Source organism: Dromaius novaehollandiae, chromosome Z (genome assembly GCF_036370855.1).
Source record: "Dromaius novaehollandiae isolate bDroNov1 chromosome Z, bDroNov1.hap1, whole genome shotgun sequence".
In the NCBI taxonomy this organism is placed as follows: domain Eukaryota; kingdom Metazoa; phylum Chordata; class Aves; order Casuariiformes; family Dromaiidae; genus Dromaius; species Dromaius novaehollandiae.
The window spans coordinates 15,779,760-15,804,443 of record NC_088132.1 but is presented as its reverse complement, the minus strand read 5'-3'; the positions used below and the strand labels follow the sequence as shown (position 1 = coordinate 15,804,443).

Below are 24,684 nucleotides of genomic sequence, written 5' to 3'. Positions count from 1 at the left end.
GCCAGTTCTGGGGCTTGAGGTCAGCTAAAGGCAAATATGCAGCAAAATGCAGCATTTGAATTCAGGAGCAAAATCTGAAATTCCACAAAGCTCAGGGGGATTTGCTCCAAGACTTTTGTCTTTTCTTCACCAATATTTCCTCCTGGGCAAAAAGTGGTCTAAACATTTGTATGGATTTGCGTGTACTGAAGGAAACCAGTGCTGGCAGCGCCACAGAACTGAAACGATCCTCTGTCTTTAGCAAGCACAACACCAGCAGTGTCTAAAGAAGCTTTCTGACTCTGTCTCACTAGTTAGCTTTAGCAATAACCCACCATGATCCTATCTCTCTTGGGGTGCAAATAGAGTTCAGCTCTCAGCCAGAAGCAGATCAAGAAAATTGCCTTAGGAGAAGCCATTGGTTTGGAAGTGCTGCAGTTAACTCTAGTGGAACAGTCTGTCCAAATGTACCTTATTCAAAGAGATCCTGCAGATCTTCTTTGCCTGTGAGACTATGTACTGAAAACATGGTTCACAGATAGACTAGCACAGCTTCCGTACCGCAGACATAATGCTGACAAGTGCCAGGCTTATTACTGTCATTGTAGCAAACACATTTATTCTATTTACTCCAAAAGAAATGGGCAACATGATGTTCTGTAATTTGAAGTCAATTTGGCAGTGGTAAGTGATAGAAAACAGAGGCTGAGTCATCTTTATTTATAATGTTCCACAAAATTAGATCTCAAGGATAAAGAACAAACAACTAAGCCCCCTCCCCAGACTGCATGAATTTAAAATATCACCATCTCATCCAAACAAAGCAGTCCCATTGACTACAAGGGTCTGCGGGTACCAGGTCAGATGAATATGCAAACTAATTTCTACATGTGACATTCAGCAACTAGTAGCATAGAGTATATTTGAGAGGTGTGAATAAAGAAGTCCGTGGGGGAACTTTCCCTTCCTAAAGTCACAGTCTGCTCTCCAGTGACTGATCCTTGGAATAAAATGAAGTGGAAATCAAATTGCTCCTGGTTTTGATTCTTGCAAAACAAATCTCACATATATTAGGATGTGAGTCCAACACCAAACACCCTGAAAAATCTACAGGTTCAGCTTTATTGGAAATACATTCTGGGCATTTATTGCAGTTCTTTTTGTTTAACATTGCTGTGAGTTACATCAAAGTCAGGTCCTACTAGGTATGACGTATCATTTCTGATACAGATATCCATAAAAAAGGGATTTTCAGTTATGCACTTGTAACTTTTTTGTCAATCTTTGTCCCCTTTTTTCTAGTGGTAACAAAGGAAACAGCAATTAAACATAATATTAACATATGAATTATAAAACACACTTTCCTTTCATTTTCAGGTAACAATCCTTAGTTTCTGAAGCATGATACAGTTCTATCCAAATCAGTAGATCCATGCCAGCTGATAAGGACAGCTGAGCACTGTATACCCAAAGGAAATAAAGCCCATAATGTTTTGTTATCAAAAATAAAAGATGATTTCTGGTGAGCTGCCAGGAAATTAATGTAGAATTATCTGAGCATTCCTTGTGCTGGCTTGTCTAAAAGCCCTGGCATTTTATTGCTGTTAAAATTTCTACCTCAGTTTCTACCAGGACTGTTCCCTACCTTCAAGAGGTGGTTGCTTCTCACAGCTGACAAATCTAACTGTGCCAAACAAGTAAAACAGCCAGATGAAATTAGGAAGAGAGCAAGGTTGTTACAAAGCATGAGGAAGCAGACTGTAAAAAATTACAAGTGGATACATCTCATACTGGCAGGAGGAAGTTGCTGTGCTTTCTCCAAAATATGTTTCACAGTGATCTTTCATAATCCCTGTATTTAGTGGGTGCTTATTCCTATCCATGTCAGTAGTAGCTGGAGCCTGAAGTTCTCCATTCACCTGCTAATTCCATTCTCTGAAGCACAAAGAATGACCCATGATGGCATTTTGTAAGACATTTTCCCAAGAAGTGACCTTCTGTGCACTGCACACTGAGAATTTTATCTTGGCATCTGGTGTATATACAAAGGGACTCAAAGGTACCGGAGAAATGTGGGTTTCATTCTGCAAGAGCATTTTTTGTACTGTTCCCCTTCAGCATTCCTCCTGTCTCTTTCATATTACACATATAAGGCAGGATTTGGGTTTTTCACTGCGAGACTCCTGCAATACTATGAAAAGTGATTTCAAATGGATGCCTGGGAGGCAGCCACTTTCTCTGATGGTTGTCACTAAGAAAATATCACGCAGATATAGGAGCAGGGAGAAGGCACTGCCTTCCACAGGTGATCTCCAAAACACAGAGCAGTGGCTGGTGCTCTTGGCTCTTAATGACAGCAGCTAAGTGGTGTAAGGCCTGCATCTGGCCCTCTTGTATTCAGCTCAAGCTCTCTTGCTAGCATGTCAGTCCTGAGGGTCCCAGAAAGACAGACCCTGGGTGATAAGGAAAGCTAACTCTTGGGTGGATGCGAGCCAGAATCTCAGAGTTGACCTCAGGGCTCATGCATAATCTAGAGATGTGCTCCTCCAAGGCTGATTAATTTTTAATTCTACAACCAAATAGGCAAAGACACCAGAATAACATTTTTCTTATCCATCTTTGGAGAGGGCCACATCCCATCAAATACTGTTTTACTTCTGAAGGTTTGAGGTACCATGTTAAGACCTTAGTAGGCTTTTGGGTTTAATTCATGTAAAAAGAGTATGGGGATTGAGCTGTTTTTATAGGGTTTGGACGGTTTTGTATTGTGTCTCATCAGGACTGCAGCAATGAGAGCCCTGAGCATGTGTTAGAGTGCTTGGCACCTTTCAGCCCATGGCAATGTACCTCAGCTAGTTTTCATTCCATACAGCAGCCAGAATAATGTGAGACAGCCAAGATAAAAGAAGAGGTACAAGAAAAAACTTCAGAATGCAGTTCAGTAGCCTTTGCCTCCTACTCCATTCATAAAAACACAAGGCTAGGAGTCGATCAATGAAATTAAGGCCAAATCTCCTTTTGGAAGCACCAGCTTTGTTTTCAACATGCACTAACTGTCCTTTAGTGAGTAAGACTGATGCAAAGATCATTGAACACTGAAAATATTCCCATGTGCTTTACTGATATTGGAATCATGAGTCATTTTTTATACTGGATGTGTAACAGCTCAGATGTGGGTGCCCTCAGAGTTTTAATCTTCTATTTTGGCTGCTTTGGTAATTGATCTTGCAGTACAAATCTTGTACACACCACGGTGACTGGCAGAATCAGGGCCAGAGCATGTAACCCTCAGGGAATGTCATTCTGTAAATAGGCGCGGGCACACACACAAATTAAATTGCATGTCTGAGAGAGCTCAGGCAGCCTTACTCTTCTCCTCTTTTATTTGTTTGCAAATAGACCTTTTAAAGCATTCACACTGCCCTGGGCAACTGAAAAGAAAAGAAAGAAAGAAAGAAAGAAAGAAAGACCTATGTGTTCTCTCTTGTAAAAAACAGCACAGGAAGCTCCAGTCCAATAAACCTTCTGCATGCTCCTCTGTGTACGTACTCCCCTGCAGCAGAGCTGCTCTGAAGGGATACATCAAAATGGTGTGGTGCTCATCTCCGTGTGCACAGGGGGGGTCTGCAGGGAAGAGCACAGCAGGAAGGCAGCAGATCTGGTTTTATCGTCTGTGGCTCTGCCTCAGGCATTTCCTCCTGCTGCTGCCAGTAGAGCCCGGTTCCTCCCTCCGTGTGACCATGGGCCTGATTTCTGTCAGGAGATCTGGAGCAAAGCTGCAAAACAGTCAGCAGCTGGAAATGGGGCCAGGCCTTCTACTGACACAGACACCGAGGTCCCACTGGCCCTGTTTCTCTCCTTCCTTCCCTCCCCTCCTATGCAAAAAAACAATTTGCTTCAGCAATAGTAATGAGCATGCTCTCTGTCAGAAGCTGCTGAGGAAAACTGGGCCACTTATTCCAATGCTGATAGAAGCAAGTTCCTCCAAAAAACAGAGCTTTTTGAAAAAAAAGGAGACCTCACCCTCAGAGTTTAACTCGAGGGGTGGGGCACTTTTAAAAAGGCTTTCCATCTTCAGTGAGTATTTGATAAACCAGAGGCAAGAGGAAAGAAACTCCTAATTAATCTTCTGATGTTCCAGGGCATCAGTGAAATCAAAAGCCACTCGAAGATTAATGAGGCGTTTTCCACAGAAAGGGGGATCCTAGGCAGCCCTCCTCCTCTCCAGCTGCTCCCTCCTTGCTGCCACTCACAGTCTCCTCACTGTCACTGGGAGGAGGGATTTCTTTGGCACCAGCTTCCCCACAGAGACAGGTATGAAATTTTAACTCCCAGTGCCAGATCCCAACAGGAGGTTGGGGATAAGAAAGCTTTGCTTTAAGTACTGTGTAACAAGCAAATTGGTCTCACTTGATGTTTCTTTTGGGAGTTCTTCTCTCCACTGTGTTGCCAATTTTATGTGTCAATGACAACAAGGTATCTAACAGAAACAGATTTTCCTGGAGACTCCCTTTCCAGATTTGTTTTCCTACAAAATCTGAAATCTGGAGTCAAATCATCCTTGCTCTGAGGCAGATCCTAGCTGCCCCCATTCCCAGGCTCATATCTCAAATATTTTCAGCATGAAAGAGACACAGATGTCTGTACTTTGCAAGCATGACTCCACCATACACCACAGACAAGACGTGCTTTTCTAAAAATTCTTTGGGATGACTATTGGAAAAACTACATGATGGCCCTGCTCTGCATATATATAACACAAAGGTCTGGGTGGATCCCCAGACACATCTTCTTCATATGACCATATTAAGAACCTTGTGTGTAGTACATACATGTGGTCTCCACACTGTGTTTTCCTATTTGGTAAGAATAATGTCAGCTTGGACAGAGGATGGAAATGATTTTTATAAAATTAAGTACATCTTCTCTTTGATGACTGAGGGTAATGATAATCTTCTAAAATCATGTAAGAATTCAAACATGTAAGGATCTAGCCCAGAGCTTGAAAGATTCGGAAACATTAATATGCGTTTCAAGACCAATTCAAGACCAATTTCAGACCAATAGAATCTGGACTCTGATTTTCCTCTGACTTGCAACTTCTAACACAAATGTTGAAATTAGAGCGTGGGACCATATCACTGACATTTAATTTCCTTTTTTTACACTGCATCACGAGCTCACATTATTTCCTGCATTTTTTTTTTTTTTTTTTTAGTTCTTAAGAAAAAAAGGAGAATGAACCTTTGCATTTCTATCAGCTTCTGCATTGCTAGGTTTCTGTGCTTTGAAACTACTATGAAAAAGCTAGGACTGTGATTGTATTAGAAAAAAATAACACATAAACAGGATACTAAAAAGTTTACGTCTGGGAAGAAAGGTGTTCACTCTTTTTGCAAGTGTGGCTGCCAAACTGAAGCTATGTTATACTAACACTGGTGAAAGGCCCTTGCTAAACTTCTTGGTTAGATTCAAGTTTACAACTCAAATTTGGGTCAAATCTGAAAAGAACCTCCAAATCTAAAAGCCATCATGATTCAGACAGAGCTTTATAGACTCTCATCCAGGCCATGAATATGTGGGGACTCTTTTTAGAGCAGAGGATGCCTCATCTTTCTCTACATTTAGTGCACTGAGGGTCCAATGCTGAGACACTGACAAGGAAAAGTAAGCATTCCTCAGAAAGCAGCTGACCATATTCAAAGTCTAAGTCAAATGTGAACTTGCCAGACATCTGCCACCTGTCTCATTGCTGCTTCTGCAGAAATCCTAACTGCATTAAAACTAGGCACTGACATAAAACTTGCGGTGATAGTGGCACAAAATGATTCATAACCTTGCAGAAGGGTACTTGAACCAAGGTAGTGGTTCAATTCTTCTGCCTTTTATAACAGTAATTTTCTCACAGGATACAAGCATCTCAGATCAAAACAATGATGCCAATAACCTGTTAATAAATATCACAATTCTCAGAAGTCAGGCAGGTATTACCAGGACAAGAAATTGCATGGCAATAAATGGGAATTGTTTGGTTCTTATTCATTAGCCACAACGTCATCAAACTTTAACCATGCATGCAGATCATTTGGGGCATATTTATGTTTGGCCTCCACCTCAATTGAAAACCTTTTCTTTGGAGGGGGGGAAGCCTTTTCTAGAGCTAGCTAGGCTGTCTTGTACATCCTCTATGATATGTCAGTGCACATTAGTAAGGGTTAAATACACAGCACAGAAATTGAAGTAAAAACTATGCCTTTCTGCCATTTATCTTTATTTGGTCCTTTGGCCTTCAACAGGTCAGTGAGTTGGTATGATAGCACTGACTGCAGTGGTGTTCACCTTTCTGAGAGGTGCAGAGGTATTTGCAGAAAATGAAAGAATTGTCCATGTGTTTCCCTGCATCTTTGTTAGGTGCACTAGAGAAGACACAGCAGTTAGGGATGGGGAAGGGCTTACCTGGTGGGATCTTGGTCCCTGCAGCAAAATCAGTCCGCATGTAAAATCTGCTCATGATCCTGGGGAAGCCTCTCCTCCCTGTGGTCAGCAGCAAAGCACAACATTAAGAGACTGAGGCCTCAGTATATCCTTTCAGCTGTTGCTGCTGGGGAATAGACTTGAACTGGCAACTCAGAGGCAAAAGACCCTATATTCTTCCACTTCAGATCTTTCCTATTAGGAATATTTTCTGTTATGTGTATGGTTCATTCTGACCTGCAGAAACAAAAGGCAGAAGATCCTTGCTTTTGTGCACCAACTCTAGCTTATCCTCAGACCTGTGGAGGAATACAGCATTTATATGAAGAAGATGAGATTCATACTGGAGAAAAAAGGTCTCTCTTTCTTCCTTTTTTTGGAAAGGAAGGTTCCAAAGCAGTCTAAAATTTCAACAGCTGAGATGCACATAAGCAGATCATGGTGTGAGTGCAGGTGGCACAGTCAAGTAACTTGAAAGCCTCCATGAGTCAAAGGCTGAAATTTGGACTGATTTCACAGGGAGGCTGGTGGGTGACCCAGTGCCACCTCTTTTTTTCAGATACTGTTGTAGCTATTTAAACTGTCCCAGCACATAGTGATGACCTGGGCCACACGTGTCCATATATGGCAAACAAAGCCAAGTCTTCTTCTCATGCCCTGCCTACTGCCTAGGAAAAGGCTCCCTTTGCTCCTCTGTGTCTCAAGATAAGATGTCTGTGCTGGGGGGGCCCCCTGAAGCCCATCTACAGAGCATTTGTGTGGTCTACTGGGCCAGGCATGCCCTTTGGCATCATCTACCCTTGTTGCTGGTGGTCTCCCCAGCCACATGAATGGACCCATGAGCTTCACATATGCAGTGACCAAGCAGCTGTGAAAGCTTTATGAAATAGATCATATCATTCCTGTCACACATTTCTATCCAGTTTGATGTGGATTCAGGAAGGTAAAAACCTCAGAAGGTAAATCCACTGTTGCACCACAGTCACTAAGGTACTGCCCACTGCAATATACGAAAACTGAAGGAAAGGTCACACCAAGACCTCTAATTTTTTGACGTTCTTTCAAAGTAGGAGGACAGAGACAATAGGGTGGAAGGCATCCTGCACAGTGTACACAAGCGTGGATGTGACACCATTTATGAGCTCTGCACAGCATGTCTTCTGCCCAGATTCAGCAATGGGTTGCAATAGCCAGCCGTTGGTAAGGCAGGCTAGAGTGGAGCCTTTGCAATCTGAGGCTCCTGTTGTAACTGTTCCTCAAGCCTTCCTGTAATGGCATGAACCACTGCCACACCTGAGCACATGGAAGAGGTAAGCAAGCAGGTGAATGTCTTGTGAGGCAGCTAGCTGCTGTTGTTTTATCCTGTCTGCTTCAGGGCATCTCGGCAGAAGATGAGCCCTCAGCTTGTTTTGATCTGGCTACCGATTTTGGATGCCCTGGTTTTCAAATTCTATGTTACAGATACCTTCAAAGAACCTATTTTTTCCAGGATGTGGTGACCATCTTCCCGCCCATTTCTTCACTCTAAAATTGGTCATGTGAGATTTCTGCATTTGGACACTGCATATTTTGCATACTCAAAAATGCAATCGCTTTGAAAACTGTCAGCTGGAGGTGCAGCGTAAACACAGGCTTTTAATGATCACCTGTTCAGACGCACAAATGCAACTGCATGCATATTTTTGGACACTGGAGCTTGTGCATATCTCACTTCAGCGAGGATTACATTTCTGTTTGTCAGCCACTATGAAATCATAGACAATGTTTTTTCAAACTTCACTCCATGTCCTCACATAACCTGAGCCTGATTTTACCTTGTCAAGAGCTGGAGCAACCTCATTTCTGGATGAGGAAATGAGAGGCTAATGTTTTAAGCACTGTAGAAGCAAACATACATCTGCATTTTGAGAGTCTCTTCATCCTCCCTGGCATAGGGACAGCTGAGGATGCAAGAAGAGAAAACAACACGGAGGCGACGTGTAGTGCTCTGAGGTTCACATTGCTGAAAGGCTGGGCTGCCTTCAACTTGGCCTGCCTTCTCCTCTGGCTAAAGCTAGGTGGAAGCCTTGAGACATCCCAGGAAAGGAGGCCCAAAGACAGCCTGCCACGCTCTTTCTCACTATTTTTCCTCCCCACTGCTGCCAGCTCTTAGCTGTGCCTGCTAAAATCTCAGTCTTGCTAACTGAAAGGTCTCAACAGAAGCATCCAAGTAAGAGCAGAAGTATGGAGGTCCTAAGAAAGATATCACACCCACAAGCTAGGGAGATGATGCAGTGCTGAGCATCTGTTCTGTTTTTTTGTTTCTTTTTTTTAAGACTGCCATCTACCACGTAGAGCATCATACCAGGCCTCAGCTTAGGGACACTGGGGCCTAATTCTTCTCTGTGATGACCTGAGAAATGTGCAACTCTGGAAGGATAGTATGTGAACCCACATGCGGTCCTGGTAAGGTATGAGACAACTGTTCTGGCCTTGGCATAAGACAGACATCAAATATTATTAAATCAGCCCTGGCACATAAGTCACTGCTGAAGGTCTAAGTCTTTGGATAGCTCTGCAGCTTACGCAGAAGAAGTACCTGGAGGCCCAGCATCTGGGTCCGTCATCCTTCCAGTCATGCAGGTAGGCAGAGGTGGGTTAAGCAGATTCTGAACTACACAGAAGTGGAAAATGTTTTTTTTAACCCTGCGAATATTTCCAGCCAAGGAGGAACAGAGCATGGTGAGGAGAGGGATGAAAACCTGACAGAGGTCAAGAATGAAGAAAAAACAAGGGAAAAAGAAGCTGGAAAAGAGAAAGAGAAAAACAAAAGCAAAAGGGTTGTTCAAAAAGAGATGCATACACCAAAGCAAAGTCTTTCACTCTGACAAGTTTGTAATTTGAATATGATGCAAAGCAAAAGTAAGAACTGAACCTCCATCTTCCCCACACTACTTCTCACATGCTACCTCCTGCAAGTAGCGTACAGTGCTCTGTCTCAGCAGGCTGCCAAAAGGCATTAAACAAGTAAGTGTTCACCCTGCAGATCAGACTTGGGCTTGATACTAGGACATCTGAATGGCAGTGGTGAGAGGAAACTCTCAGTGAAACCACATAAGCCTGCCTCCAATGTATATGAATTTTTTTCTGGCAGTTAACTGAGCTTTTAAAAAGTAGTTAAGTATAATTACAGCTTGAAGCCTCTCTACATTGCTTTACAAACCATCCAGGCATGATTTTGCACTGCTTTTAAAACAGACATGAATACTACTTCATTGACAATACACCAAGGAGAGCTGAGGTATCAGTAAACCCACTCTACTGCATTCACAGAACTTGTATTTGGGACAGAGAAGATAAACAGGACTCAATGGATTCTGCTGCCATACCCGAGTAGTACCAATCCAGGGATGTTATTTCATGCGAACTCTTTGATAACCAGGATACCACCTACATGACTAAGAAGCATATATTTGTTTTTTCCAGGTATTCATTTTATGTTGGCCAAGAGAGTCAAATTCGGAATCAGAAATGCTGGGCTAATACCCTGGAAGCCACACCCATGTGAGTCTGCTTTCTTGCTCCACACACAAAACATAGGCACTTACCGGGAATGAGACTTCTTCCTGAAGGATCACACATGACTTGCTTCCTCAAAGACGTCTCTACCCGTGCACCAACAACTTGTGCGGACATGCCTGCACTTATTTGAAACTATGATCAGGTAAAAACAGTTCTTATTTTTTTCTGGACACAAAACTGATAATCCAAACCACTCAGGGAAGGAGAAAACTTCTCATTATCTGCTTTCCAGGGGAATTCCTTAAGAAAACCCTGACGTACTGCTCTGCCGACACCCAGGGCCAACAGAGCAATCACAGAACACAAACGCCCAACTTTGTGCCTTGACCAGGCCTCAAACTTCTTTTTTACTCCATGGCAAACTGATTATGAGCTTGATGCTTCACAGAGCCATGCCTGATTGCTCCTGAGCTAGCAACTTGAAACAAATCTCTCAGCACCAGGCTGCATTGCAAGTAGGGTAGTGCTCAAGGCTGATTTCAGTTATCCTTCCACATGCTTGGCATTTCGTTGGCCACTGCTGCCCCCTGGTATGAGCACCTTGTGATATTGTTAGGCATTTACCTTCCTGAGTCCCTGCATGGTCTTGTTCCCATTTTGCAGTGGGGAACATGAGGCACAGATGGATTCAGCAGCATGCCAGGCTCCACTGGGAAACATGCAGGTGCGCTTGTTCCATCCCTCCCTCTTCCCTGAGAATGGACAGAGGTTGCAAGCATGGAGTGAAAAGCTCAGGCAGAGACTGAGGTAGTTAAATAACACTTGGCACTTGAACAGTTACATTCAGCCTGAGATCTGAGGGCACTTGATACAGGAGAGCACAGACAAGTGTTCTCACGTTTGCAAACATTATGTCAGCACCAACCTCATTTCTAAAGATTCCTGAGCACAGCTGAAAAAGAAAGAAGCAGATTCCTTTTAATACGGGGCCTGAAAGCCATCTGATAAAACACCAGCTTCATCAGCTCCAGAATATTTTGAGACTCCCTTCTCCAAAGTACTTACTAAAATAGAGCAGCAATGATTGGGAGGGTGGCAACATGCATTTTTTCTTGGCCCTCAGGAAGAAGTTCTTGGTTAACCAATATTCCGTAGACTTTGGTCTTGTTATGGAAAACAAACTGCAGCTGAGATTCTTGTTCTCCTTTTTATCCTCAGTTTCTCCTCTCATCTTTTAAGCAGGCACCACTAGAAATGCTATGGCAAATGTTCCAAAGAGATCGCCTCTTGGTAACTACATCGCTAGTACATGATCCTGGGAGAGAGAGGTGTGCTTACTTTGTGACTTATGCTGGCACAACACCCAGAACACCTATCTAATTATTAAGTATTTATTACACCTGTAATAGGCCATTTATAAAAGCAAAATCTTCCAGAAAAGCAGACTAGAAGGAAAGTACAGTTAAAGGCTGCTGCTTTGTTGCAATGTCAGAGCTAGATAGAACAGTCCTAATTTTCATTGTAAGGCACTAGCAAATAATCTGGCCCTCCAAAGATAAAATCTGATGTGGCTGTTCCTGTAGTTATTCCCTCTAGCAGCTTCCTCATTTCTGCAGCTGTCTGCACCACTGCTTAATGCTGAACATGCCTGACCCTCTGTGGCATGGCTATGGTAATATTTGTCGCACAGTTGTCCCTTTACTGCATCACACATTTGAGCACTCGTATGATGATAGTGTTTTGGGAAGACAGAAGTTTGTCTAAGATATGCTCATAAGAACTGGATGAAACTGTGAGAACTTAACACAAGCTGCTGGATCTGGGTGCCCACCTTCTTTTTTCTTTTCAGTATTGGTTTTCCTCACTGTTACGTGCCTATGTGGAAATGAGACACGAGTGACTACTGCGCACTCACACCCTGAAGCCTGCAAGGGCTGACTTTCTGTTCGTGAGCACTTTGCAATGCCACAGACAGCGTATCTGGTTGCAGACCCTCAGCCCCACATAGGGTCTCAGCGCAGGATGGCATTTTATCCTGCCAAGAACATTAACCAGGTCACTAAGGAGAAAAAAGATAATCCAGAGAAAAAGCCCTAGAGAGCCAATTCACATCTCCAGAGCCCAACAGGTTTGCTTACCCTTAACTGCCAGACAAACTAGTCTAGCCAGAAGGCTACTTACAGGGCAGGCAGTGCCAGCAGGTGCCTGAGTGGGGCTGCAGGACTGTCTCGTTTGGAGCACTGGCTTCAACTCTGGGCCATCTATGCAAACAGATGCCATGATTTCAGACCTATCCAACTGGTCGGTCTGCCACCGGAAAGTAAGCTGAGCTAATACATCTCTGCAGTGCTTCTGGAAGGCTACCCTGTTTCCTGCAAACCTGCCTTCCCTGGTGGCTCACAGAAAGCTGTTAGCCAGCGAAGCACAGCTGCTGGAGCCACCGCCTGCACACCTTCCCACCCGCTCTGCTGCCCTGCCAGGATCTGCTATCACAGAAGGCAGCAAGATGCCTCGGCACGTTTTACTAGATCTCATCTGTCAGAGCCCTGATACCAGGCTTTGCAGTTTCTGGTATATGTACCTTCAGTGGAGTGTCTCTACACCGCTGTGCTGTTGCATGGAGGGGTGAACACTATATGGAGTTTAATTATGATGATTTTCATATGCAGTTACAGTTTGCAATGTCTGCTGCCTGTATGCATGCAGAAAACTCCCAAGGGTTTGATGCTGACCTTACTGAAGTTAACGGCAGGCTCCAGGTGAAGGCCCTTGCCACTTTTAGTGAATATTATTCTCCTCTAATAAATGACAGCAATGAACACAAGCAGACTTCAAAAAAACAGGCTTCTCTCACGGGAACCGTTAGATGACTAAAAGAGGTCAAATTCTTACTAAATTCCCACCTTGATGCTTGTGAGGGTCATGGGGTGCACAGGTTCTCCAAAAACACATCCCTTTTTATTTGGCTACCTCTAAGTGAAGCTGATTAATTCACTTGAGGGTTCCTAAATTTAGACATGCCATTTTTTTCTCCCACAGTCTTTCCACACATCAAATGAGTGCAGTAACTCATTCCCATAATGCAGGGGTGTCATGAGTGTTAACCAATGTTTCCAAAGCTTTTGCAAGTGAAACTTTCTACACATTGATTTTTGATTTTTTTTTTCATTTTTACTGAGTCCTTTTTTAAACCACATTCACTGACTTTAAGGAGCTACCAAAACAATGTTCCTAAAGACCAAGGATGTGTTTTTAAAAGAGCTTCCTGGTTCTCTTCTGCATTTACAGTTCCTTGCTGAGAGTCTTCTGTCAGCTATCAATTTTATATGACATGCCATATAGCTATCTGTGAAACAGAAAATTTGTCCACAGTGGACTTGAGTATTTTTAATGGCTATGTTTCCGCTTCAGTGACTTGGGGAAAAACAGCACGTTGAATTTACTGCCTTGAGGAAGGTGGGCAGGAGGGAGGCCTCATGAGAAAATAAAGGCCCACACAATTGAGTGGTTGTGTGTGAGGGACAACTTCAAGACTGTTTAGCTACACAAAGAGACATTCCATAGTTAAAAATAATAATATGAAAACAGGGTGTGTTTTCTGTTTCTTTTTCCCAGCAAAAGGATCCACATTCCTCTGTGTCATATTTTTTATGCATTGTGATGACATTAACTAATACACACTTCTCTAACAGTTAAATACAGTTCACAAAAGCAACATTTTGGACTTCAAAATGCTGTACACTTAAGCTTGTATCTGACTCCTAATCACACCATGAGGCCCGATGGCAACAGATGGTGAGTGCTCGTGGGGCTGCACTGAAACACCTCTCCACTCTGAAGGGCATAGTTCACACTGAATTTCTCCATGTGAGCTTGTCTACAGAAAACAGTACTAAGGAATTTCTTACTGGGGAGAGGCATTTTCTTCCCTTTTCTTCCCTATCTTCTGCATGAGCCCTGCAAAACTTTGTTGCGCTGGGGTGTTTTGGGAGTGTGTTCTGAAGGCAGCCCAGGTTCCTGCTTCGTTTTATGCCAGCTGCTAGCAGGTTTTAAAGCGGAGTGCCCTTGGCTGATAAGGTGTTCCCTTCTGGCCTCCAGACTCAGCAGCTGCACGTCCGCAAAGGAGCACAGGGAAAAATGCACCCGGGCCGGGGCCTTGTCGGCAGACCTCCAGACAGCGGGGAGCACCCGGCAACGAAGGGGCAGCAGGGCGGCCTCATGAGTCCACGCAGGGGCAGGCCAAAGCCAGGCTTGGAAAGGGCCAGGCAGAGCAGGGACCTGCGGTGGTGCACGCAGGCAAGAGCTGTGCCCAAAAGCAGGGAAAAAGACCAAGGGAGTGGCACAGCAGGGTCAGAAAAGACAACCGAGAGGTGGTCGTGGTTGTACTGCTGTACTAAGCCACTCATTAAACAAACTTCCAACATATAAAAAGATATTACTCCCAGTATAAATTTCCAGCTTAAGAGATTCCCAACATAAATTGCATATGGTAAACTTTAAGGCAGTGAGGAGTGCTGTCAGCTTTTCGGTGTCCACAAGGCAAAGCAACATACCAAGACACGTATTACTGTGATTGGGAGGCTGAATCCAAGCCCACTTCCCCCCCTCCCACCCTTTGGATGAAGAAGCACCTTTTTACGCAGGAACTTCTCGTAAGTCTTCCTTTCTTCTGCTCAATCGCATCCCTGAGCAAGTCGTTCACAGACTGCTAACTCCAGTGCTAAAGCCTGCAGTAACACCGCACACATGATGAGCTCACGCAAGCACTCATGCCCGCAAGGAATGACTTATCTCAGTGTGAACCATCCCCAGAATATCACTTTCCCTGTGCCCTGTGTAGGGAGAGAGCTGGATCCAGCGATCTGATGCTCAGAAATGAAAACTTACCAGGCCGGCATCAGGACAGGAGAGTTGTTTCACCCCTATTTCAGCCACTTGCGTCCTGGTACCAGGCAGGTCATTTTTTCCATAGAAAAGCAATCTATTTAAAAAAAACTGAAGGACTATCATCAGAGCTTAGGAAAGAAACACTTGTCCTCTTGACAAGGGAAGAAAATGCAAAGGGTATCAGTTCCTCAGGTCCTACATGAGCCCGCTAGCCTCCAGCGTGTAGCAGAGTGAAGGGAAGACCCTTCTGAAGCACAAGACAGATGCTGAGTGTGAAATAAATGCAAATAAAAAAAAGTTTTCATGACAGAGTCCACTTGGTTTTAAAGCTGAAAGAAATTACTTCTGTGTGGGCTATTTCTGTGTGGGCAGACCCCTTCCAAAAAGGGAACTACTAAAGACACCTGGTGTGTCACTGATTATTAATTTTAGTATTTACGACAGGGTAAGTGAACTTATGGTGGCTTATGTAAGTGAACACTTTGGTACTGTGGAAAGCCTGCAGCCTGAAATAAGGCAATGCTGCTCTGCTTGTCCTCTTGGTGCTGGCCAAAAAAGAAAAGAAAAAACAACTTTAATGACAGACTTTTCCAATCTGATCCTTGCCTGCCTTTTAACTTTTCAAAAATCGCAGCCCTCTCTATACAATGGGTCTCCCCAGCCCCTCCAATTCCAGTAGTGCAAATTCCAGTGTCACAGCACAGAAAGAGGCTCTGCAAAGGGGGAGGAGGAGGAGGGAAACCATACGGGTCTGGGTAGAGACGGCGCCTCCGAAATACTTCCTGCTCATCGTTACACAGCACTTTTTCCGAAGTCACAGGGTTTCTGGGTTGTGGGGTTTTTTTTTTATCCTTTTAAGCAGCGGCCAGCCGCGACGCGGGGCCCGCCCTCCGCCCGCACGCCGCCATGACTCAGGCCACGGCGACGGGCGCTTCGCCTCCCCCTCCCCCGCTCCCCGCCCCGGCAACGTGCGCCCCAACGGCCGCCCGCGCCCCTCCCCCAACGGCCGCCCGCGCCCCGCTCGGCCGTGCTCGCCGCCGCCCGCCGCGGGCCTGCGCGCGCCCCGTGACGTCACCTCGCCCGCGGGACCCGAGCCGAGCCCTGGGCGGGGCTCCCCCGCCGCGGGCAGGGGAGGGGAGGGGGGAGGCGGCTGCCGCGCCTGCGCGCTGCCGCGCTCCGCGCCGGCGGGTATATAAGCGCGTGGCCGGGGCGGCGGCGGGAGAGCGCTTAGGCGGCCTGAGGCGGCGCGGCGGAGCAGAGCAGAGCAGAGCGGAGCGGAGCGGAGCGTGGCGTGGTGCCGTGCCGGACGCGCGTGCGCGGGGACGAGCCCCTTGGCGCCCTTCTCTCCGTGTAGCCGTCGTCGCCCCGGCCGTCGCCATGGTGAAGACCGTGGGCAGCCTGGTGAGTCCGTTAGGCGGCGGGGCCGCCGCGCGGGTGGCTCCCTCCCCCCTCGGCCGCGTGGGGGAGGCGGCGGCGCGAAGCGCGGCCTTTGGCGGGGGGGGAGGCGGCGTGGCCCGCTGCGGGGACGGAGCCGCGGCCCCTCCTCGGGCCGGGGTGAAGGGGTCGCCGTCTGTCCGAGCCGCCCGGCGGCCCCGCCGGTCTCGGGTGATCCCGCCGACACGCGTGTGTGGCGCGGGGGGAAGCGCCGCGTCCTCGCGCTGCGGCAGGTCGCTGCCCTTTTCCTGTGGAAGTCCTCGGGGAGCGTCGCGCTCCTCCTCTTAACGAGCCGTGGACGGGGCTCCTGCGCCGTGGCACCCTCACCGCCGTCTGGGCTTGTCTGACACCCTGCCCGCAGGTGGCTTCCTTGAGAAGCATGAAGTCCTGCTGTATTACTAGACAGGAATTCATAGAAAACTGCAGTCCAGCTTTCTTGCCTTGAAAGGAATTATTGAGAGGCCATTCCTGCACTGAAATAGCAGGAGTTGCTGGCATAAAAAGTATTTCCTTTGCTTTGGTGCTGTCTGACTTGTTCTGTACACCAGCCTGGCACGTTACGGTTTGGGTGGTTCTGTGAACACAAACCGTGCTTTTGTGACACAGAATCGTAGTGAAGCCTGCACTAATGCGTGGAGGATACCTTGCTGGTGATGAAATAGTATGTGGTCTTGTGTACAGCAGCTGACATGGCTGATGGACAAGAAAAGGATATTTGTTAGCTGCAACTTAGAAACATCTAGATACAATGAACCCAGATTTCAAAATAACTTCCATGCAAACTCAGTGAGCTCATTATTCTAGGAAAAATCTTACATTTTTGAACTTGAAATTTGGCTGGAACTTCAGTTTCATCTGACTGTGAAGGCCTCTAGGTGGTGTGGTATGGCATCCAAGTTTGGGTGTCTTCTAAAGCTATGCTCTTCTCAAGGCAGTTTCCTGTGTGTGGGAAGTCTGCCATGCTTCTCATTTGTGGACCTCTGAGGTATCTACATCTAACCCAGAGCATACTAATTCTCATGGCCAAAGCTTGAATGCCTGTGAAGACAGAAGGCTCACTAAAATTAAGATAGCTAAATGCCTTATGTCACAGGTTCTGGAGGTGGGATGATGCAAGTTCAACCTGAAATACCCCTCTTGGTTTGCACCCTGCACCCCATGCCCTCTTTACAGATGGTCAGAAGGAGTTAACTCCTTGAGTAAGGATTGAGGTTTTTAATAAAGAATTGAATTTTTTAATGAGGAGTGAATAAACCTGGCTCTGGAGGAAGAATGCAGCTGGCTTGGCTTAAAGAGCTGGAGTAGGTTTCCACTATCCTCCATTCTGTGAGTACAGAGTTAAGTACTATACATACCAAGGGATCCAGTATTTAACATCTTACCTTGTCCAGTTTTGTTGCTCTTGTGGTGAGAATGTGTGGATTCTCTGAATAGACATGATGACAAAATACTATTTTTTTGTAGTATTCAACATCAACAACAGCCTTATATGTTCATGTGCACTGCACCTGGGATTTCTGGGTTAATTCTGTTGTTCAGTAAAGCTTTGTATTCTGCTCAGATACAGAGAGGAAAAACCTGCCATCTTTTACTTAAAAACAAAGCTTCTGTGAGCTGACTTTAAAGGAATGTGAACATGACAGCTAACTAAATGTGCCTGTTTCCTACCAGACTCTATCAGAAACTGACTAGCTTCTGAAGAATGGGTACTAATGCTTCAGTACTGCTTCTTGGCCATCTCACATTTCCACTAGTGGATGGGAGGAGCAGTACTTCTTCAGATTTCTTTCTAAGCCTGTCATCTTGAGATGAATGACTCACAAATGTTAACATGATTGGGTTATGGAACATAATGCCTTCAATAGCTGAAGTTAAAGTAGTATATAAGCTATTAAAAAGCTGGTGTTGCAAAAGTCCATTAAAAAGCTGGGGTTTTTCTCTTCACAGTGACTGCCTCTGTCCTATTTGAGGCAAAGGAGGTCCTGCAAGCCTGCAGCTTCATATCTAGATGATACCTTTAGAAGTAGTCTCTGCTGTCAGTTCAATCAGTTGAACTTCCAGTCTGTCTTTGCTAGCTCCCTATTGTTAAACTACAAATGGTGTATTAACCAGGTTAGCACTCAGCTTATGATTGACAGAGTTAACCCAAGTTCAAGGGCAGCTTGATACATGCTAGAAATGATGTTTACAAGCAAGCTGGTTGATTAAAGCTGTTCTGGATATTTATCACTGTAGACCAATGGACTCCTTACACCATTGTCCTTGGTCAGTAGCCTCCATTTTGAGGTGTTACCTGGTGCTGGGGATCTGCCCCTACACTAGAGCCTTTTTTCACCTGTTTTCTCTTACTTGGCCCTTAGAATTTGAGGTCTGCTACCTGTGCATTTGCTGAATGCAGGACCTGTTGTCCTGCTGGAGGACAGGACATGCAAATTGAGAGCCTACATGTGCTCAGTGAGGTTTGTAGTTAAATGTTTGAAAAGTACTATCCAGAGGTGTACCCTGAAACTGCTGCTTGAAAATGGTATAACAAAGCTATGTGAGTTCCTCTAGCTGTGTGACTAAATGGGTTTGTGGAGTGTAGTTTGCTATTAGCAATGATTTGTTTTCTGTATGAAAACTTGTCTCTTCACACACCTGCTTCTACAGTTGTTCTTTGTGGTAAACCAGAAAGGCCAAGTAGTTTATATTTCTGCCAGTTCTGTCTTCCCTTTTCCAGAAATATTAAGCACTTAAGGAGAAGTGCTGGCACCTTCCTGAAGTTTGATATCTCTAACTAGCAAGACTAAGCCTTTGGACCCTACATTTCTCTTCAGTCTCACTCCAGCAATTTTAGCTGATACTGGAGATGACTCATAGAATAACACCTGACAGAAATCAATGGAGGCAGCAGCCAGGGATGTGGTCTCCAGTGGTGTGTGGTTTGCATAACGTGTTATCGTGTCCTCGCACTCTCCCCTTATTCTGTGCAGTAGCAACCTGTGATATGTGCCCACAGCACCAACACATTAGAGGGCTGGACTTCCTCTTACAGGATAATGTAGTTGTGCAACTTGACAGAAGACTTTAGAGTAGGAGGAGGACTGTCTAATTCATAGGTGCAGGAAGCAGCACTAGCAAAGAGCTGATAATGTTAGAATGCAGAGGTATGAGAGGCTGCACTTGATTTCAAGTTGTAGGATATGATGGTGTGTTGGAGTCAGGCTTGACTGAGAAACTTGTTGAAGGAGTTGCAGGGAACAGCATGGATTCCTGTGTACTGGCATACTGAATTTTATTGGCAAGAATAGGGAGCTCTTCAGATGGGGATGCAGGAATGTGTAGTGTGTCAGTGAGTGCAAGGGAGGAGGAGAGACTGAACAGAAGACTTGCCATTCCCCAATCTTGTAGACTGACAGTAGGTGATATGGAGTGTTAGCTACTGATCTTATCACAGCAGAGTAAAAACTGAATATCCAAGATGCAAGGTTGGAAGAACTTAATTAGCGTATAGAGATTGCACTTCTGAAGATAGCTACATTGAGAGGGGAAAAAAATCTTATCCACAGGAAAGGTATGATGCAGGCTGTATGTGACAGCTTTTGTAACTTACTGTAACTGTAAACAACTTTATCCATAAGAATACTGGTGCTGACTGAGGATCCTTTTGTTTATTTATTAAATCTACATGTGACTAAGCTGACTGTATGCACTGTTGGCTCCTTGCCTGTATAGCATTCTTTAAGGGGAGAATAGCTTACTAGACTGTAGTTCCAAGTTACTTGGGCCAGTTACAGAAGTTGGCATTGGTTAATGCTTGCACTGTAAAACTTTCACTGTAAAACTTGCTACTGCTTAGGTGTGGCAGTAATTTTGTAGCTTTCAGCAAAGTATTATTGATAAGGAACTCTAGTGCTCCAGTCTGAAGTTGAGGAGAGGAAAGCAGCTATCTTGTTTGTGTGTAATATGAAATGGACCTTAAATTAACAGCTGTCCTGGAGCCTACACTGCCATGAGAAAACTGAGTTAAGCAATATTAGAGTGGCTTGTACTTGCTTGGGAAAAGAAACTGTCAGGAAGTAGCTGATTAGCATTTTCTGCTGCTGCCTGAGATACTTGTTTGCATTCTGCTAGCATACAAATGCATATCGGTTTTAGTGTCTTTCAGTTCTGCTGAAACATCCATTTTTGACTGAAATCCATGACTAATGGATGTAAGAAGTTCTAAATCAGAATGGTGTCCAGATATGACTTGTATGACCAACAGCATAACCAACTTGAAGCTCTAAATCTGCTGTATATGTATACACAGAATACTTATCTATTCTATATGCTATATATGTAGCATTGCTTTATCTACTGATGTTGCACTGAAATTCACTTGACAGAATAAGTGAAATACCTGTCTTAAGAGGTTGTTGCTTTAGAAAACATCTTAGAGCAAACCATACAAAACAAGATTTTTGTACTATCCATCCTTTGGAAAAGGCATCAAGCTGGAATAGTCTACAAAGGTTGCTATTGCTTTCAAATTCTGCAGAGAAAAGTTTGTCCTAAAAGAGAATGGAAGTCTTTCAGCTAAGATATAAGTGAGAAAACAATGTTAAATGTAATGATCAGGTTCAGAGCAAGGCAGAGCAGCAGGATTTGAATGAACTTCTAACTTGATCTCATAGTGCTACTGTTCAGTGAGGTGGAGTGCTTGAACATTGTAGTCTTTCCCAATTAAATAATCAGCCAGAAGACACTGACTGACTGCTAATGATGATGAAGGCAATTCTCAGTGAAGTGCTTCACTGAGAATTATATCATCATGTAAGTGGAGTGTTTGAAGAGCTACTGGATAGGTTAGTGTGTGAAGGCTGAGAGCAAGCTAGCCATAGGATTAATCTAAATCCTTTTGGAAAGGAGGAAAAATAAATCCTTAATGTGTTCAATTCTCTTTTTATCTATAGGCAGAATTTGAGGAAGAACTGAAATCTGCTGGTGAGAAGCTTGTTGTTGTTGATTTCTCTGCCACATGGTGTGGACCTTGCAAAATGATCAAACCCTTCTTCCACGTAAGTAGCCTTTATAAAATCTGTTTTATCAGGCAACTATATTAAAATATGTCCAAATGTTTTTGTACGGCTTGACAACAATATGGAGGCTTCCTTTTGCCATATATGATTGTGACTGAATTTTCTGAAAGAGGGAAATCACAGAAGCATCTACTTCATGACTGAGTAGAATAGGCTGAGTGAAAAAGATGGAGTTTTGATTCAGGTGGGAGCTCAAATTTTCTTTAACTTCTGCTGCCTTAATGCTTGCTGTGCATCACAGGCCTTTAGAGGCTGAGTGAAAAGTTCTACTGCATCAAGAACTGGGCATACAGAAGGTTAAAACAATGTTTATCCTTGTGCACAGAGTGGTTGTCAACCAGCAACAATGTTATCTCCTAGAAAACCATGGGATTTGTGCTGTAGCATCTTTCTACATTCCACGGAAGACTAGTAGAACTAAACATCTTTCATCTGTGTATTGGGATATTTGAGTCTTAGTGGGGAAGACATTTAACATGTGACAAGCTTTGCTTTGCCTAAGGCTTGAGTTTCAACAAACTCTCCCAGGCATTGAAGCAGAAGACTAAAATGCTGCTAAGATCAGTAAAAGAGCTACTTTAAGGTAACAAGGCAAGCCTCACCATGGGAACAAGCAAGCCTTACACTTTCTGTGAATGTCTTCTAAAGAAAGCCTTCCTGGAGCACTGCAGCTACACAGTTTCTTTTTTTTATTCTAGAGTTTGTGTGAGAAGTTTGCTGATGTGGTATTCATCGAAATTGATGTGGATGATGCTCAGGTATGGTCCTGGGGCAATGCATGGGGAGGGTAGTTATTAAGAGCCACACAAGTGACAGAATTCTTTAAAATCTGCCCTTGCAGAGACTAAAACATTAACTAGAGACCATTTGTCCTTTAAGAAATAGAGATAAGGGCTCACAGACTGGGGAAGAAACTGTCCTGTGGTATCTGCATGCTGATCCCTGTGGCATGCATTAGGTAACTTGAGAGCATTGCTGCTTTTGACTCCAGGAGGAAGTGTTGGTCTCTAAGGCCTTGAGTTGCCTTGATGCAGTCTTCCCTAGAACTACTGGATTAGAAGACTGTCTAATGATTTCAGACTGGTCTCTCTACTGCACTTGGCCCTGTTTCTCCCTTTTGTCTTATATGGGATAAAATGGCTGCTATATAGCAGTTTCAGCAGCTGGTAGGTACTTGAACAACATCAGGTTGTAAAACAAGAGTTGCTATAGGACTCAAGCCTTACAAATAGTGTTCTGTTTTGATGCAGAGGTCTACTGTTCCAATCGCTATTAGATTACAGATCTAGTAAACATGTATTTCAGCTGTTGTATGAATTAGATGCTGAAGGGATGATCTTGCAGACTTGCTTCAGGGAGATGCAGTATTGCACTGCTTTCTGTTATGGGGTGAACAACCAGAGGTGCTCTTATGTTTGCTTAATAGCAGTAACAGCTTTGTCGTGCTATCACTTAGTTGAAATGGAACTAGTGGGTTATAAACTTAACCTTCAAAACTTCTAAACTGAGTATTGTCTTCTGTGTCTTCTAGGATGTTGCTGCACACTGTGATGTCAAGTGCATGCCCACATTCCAGTTCTACAAGAATGGAAAGAAGGTAGGCTCTGCTTTTTTGGGGGGAAGGGTGGGGGCAGAAATCCTTCTTCTGGAGGAAGCATGAAGTTAAACACTTGAAGGGGAAGATTGGAGGGTTTAGACCACATGGCCTGCTTTTTCTTGGCAGTGTATCTGGGGCACAACTGGCATTAGGGCACTCCTAAGAGCAGTCATGTTCATTTTAATACTGCAGGAAATGTAATGTAAATCAGTAAGTTGACTGTCAAAACAAACTGCATTGGTCAGAGCTAGTGAAATGAGTTAGTGTTACAGCTCAGTCTTACAGACAGAGCTTAATGATGCATTACTGGGGTTAGACATCTGGGTCAAGCCTGCTGTTGCCTGCTTAGCACTCTGGTTTTACCAGTCTTGGATACAATTTGTCCTCTGGATGCAGTTCCTGTTCAAGCAGAGATTTAACTACGTATGTCTGTGGAATACTACCCAAATAAGTAGACACTGCAATCTGGATTGCAGGTCCTGTCTGTCTCAAAGGTCTGAATATACCTGTGCCTGCTCTACCCAGAGGTGCACTCTGACAGTATAGTGGGCTGCTTGTACACAGCAGTTCAACTGAGTGTCTATCTGGAGTAAAGGCTTACTGTTGAACTAAATGTGTCAGAGGCTTTTAATTTGCCAACCAAACTGAATGTGTAAACCTCTACAAAGGCCTTTCTGAAGTAATAGCAAAACTTGCCTGGATGCAAGCATCATGGCTGAAGGCAACAGAATTGCTTCCTTAAAAGTGGATGTGAAATGTTGCATGAGCTGCAATTCAAACCAGTATGGGTCCAAACAATCAGTAATAATATACCAGTGATAATGTTCTTGGAATAAAGTTCTGCTTCCAGCAAAGATAACGCAATCAGAAATACTAATCAGGGTGTAACAATGTATAAAACTGATTCTTGACCTTGTTGTGTAGCATCTAATTTCAAGCAACCTCTGGACACATGAATATCAAGCAATGGACTTCATGGCCTGTAGTGTAGTCTTTCTCTACCTTGTGCCCTTGTAGATAGTAGAAGACAGCCACACTTTGGAGTCACAACTGTTGCCTTTGTTTTCTTGCTGTGTAAGTTGCAACAAGGAGACACAACTTTAAAAGGAGATGCTGAGCTGTGAGACAAGTCATTCAGACGTAGCTGCCATTTCCAAACTTAATTGGAAATGGTCCTGAGCAACCTGAGAACTGAGTTACTTCCTCTGTGAGGTGACCTCCAGAGGTCCTTTCACTTTTTAGTTTGTCGCGTGCTTGGCTTAAGATCAGTTGGGTTTTTGTTTTTTCCCTGCTTGTCCTACATGTAGAAGGCTCCAACAATGGTATCTGGAAGCGAATTTTTTAATATAGACTTTTCTCCCAGTCTTTGAGTCGAGTGGGAGACAAATGGCTCTTCAGCATGGGCTTACTACCCACCTAGGGCTGCAGAAAATGATTAGTGAAGCAAAGTTGAGGAGATATGTATGTTTCTGGATGCTATGCAAGTAGATGTTATGAAACATTGTGTGCAGCACTGTAAAAATCATCAAACTCTTCTTTACAGGTGCAGGAGTTCTCTGGGGCCAATAAAGAGAAGCTGGAAGAGACCATTAAACATCTAGTCTAACTGTGGAGACTTGGGATCATGACTGCTTCAGCTAAATTATAACCTGTAACTTTTCTACTGAAAATCTAACCAAGCTATCTAGAACAAGTCATGGAAACTGTCCTTTTGTTCTATGTAAATGAGTACAATAAAGTGTAAATTCTTCA

General features: G+C 44.3%; 1 protein-coding gene and 1 long non-coding RNA gene across 3 annotated transcripts; one reads left to right on the top strand and one right to left on the bottom strand.

The window, feature by feature from the left end:
• Positions 1 to 1,087: 1,087 nt before the first annotated feature.
• LOC112984915 (uncharacterized) lies at positions 1,088 to 15,645 on the bottom strand. 2 transcript variants are annotated; one of them, XR_003259614.2, is made up of 3 exons: positions 14,842 to 15,645; positions 6,436 to 6,513; positions 1,088 to 3,755 (listed from the first exon to the last, which is right to left on the bottom strand). It is a non-coding gene; the product is annotated as an uncharacterized LOC112984915 (long non-coding RNA). The 2 variants fall into 2 exon arrangements; XR_010386342.1 differs by lacking the exon at positions 14,842 to 15,645 and having other exon boundaries at positions 6,436 to 9,649.
• Positions 15,646 to 16,037: 392 nt separating this feature from the next.
• TXN (thioredoxin) lies at positions 16,038 to 24,684 on the top strand. Its single transcript, XM_026103134.2, has 5 exons — positions 16,038 to 16,242; positions 21,210 to 21,314; positions 22,034 to 22,093; positions 22,867 to 22,932; positions 24,476 to 24,684. The coding sequence occupies exons 1-5, from the start codon at positions 16,219 to 16,221 to the stop codon at positions 24,536 to 24,538; spliced, it is 318 nt and encodes a 105-aa protein (XP_025958919.1). The 5' UTR covers positions 16,038 to 16,218; the 3' UTR covers positions 24,539 to 24,684.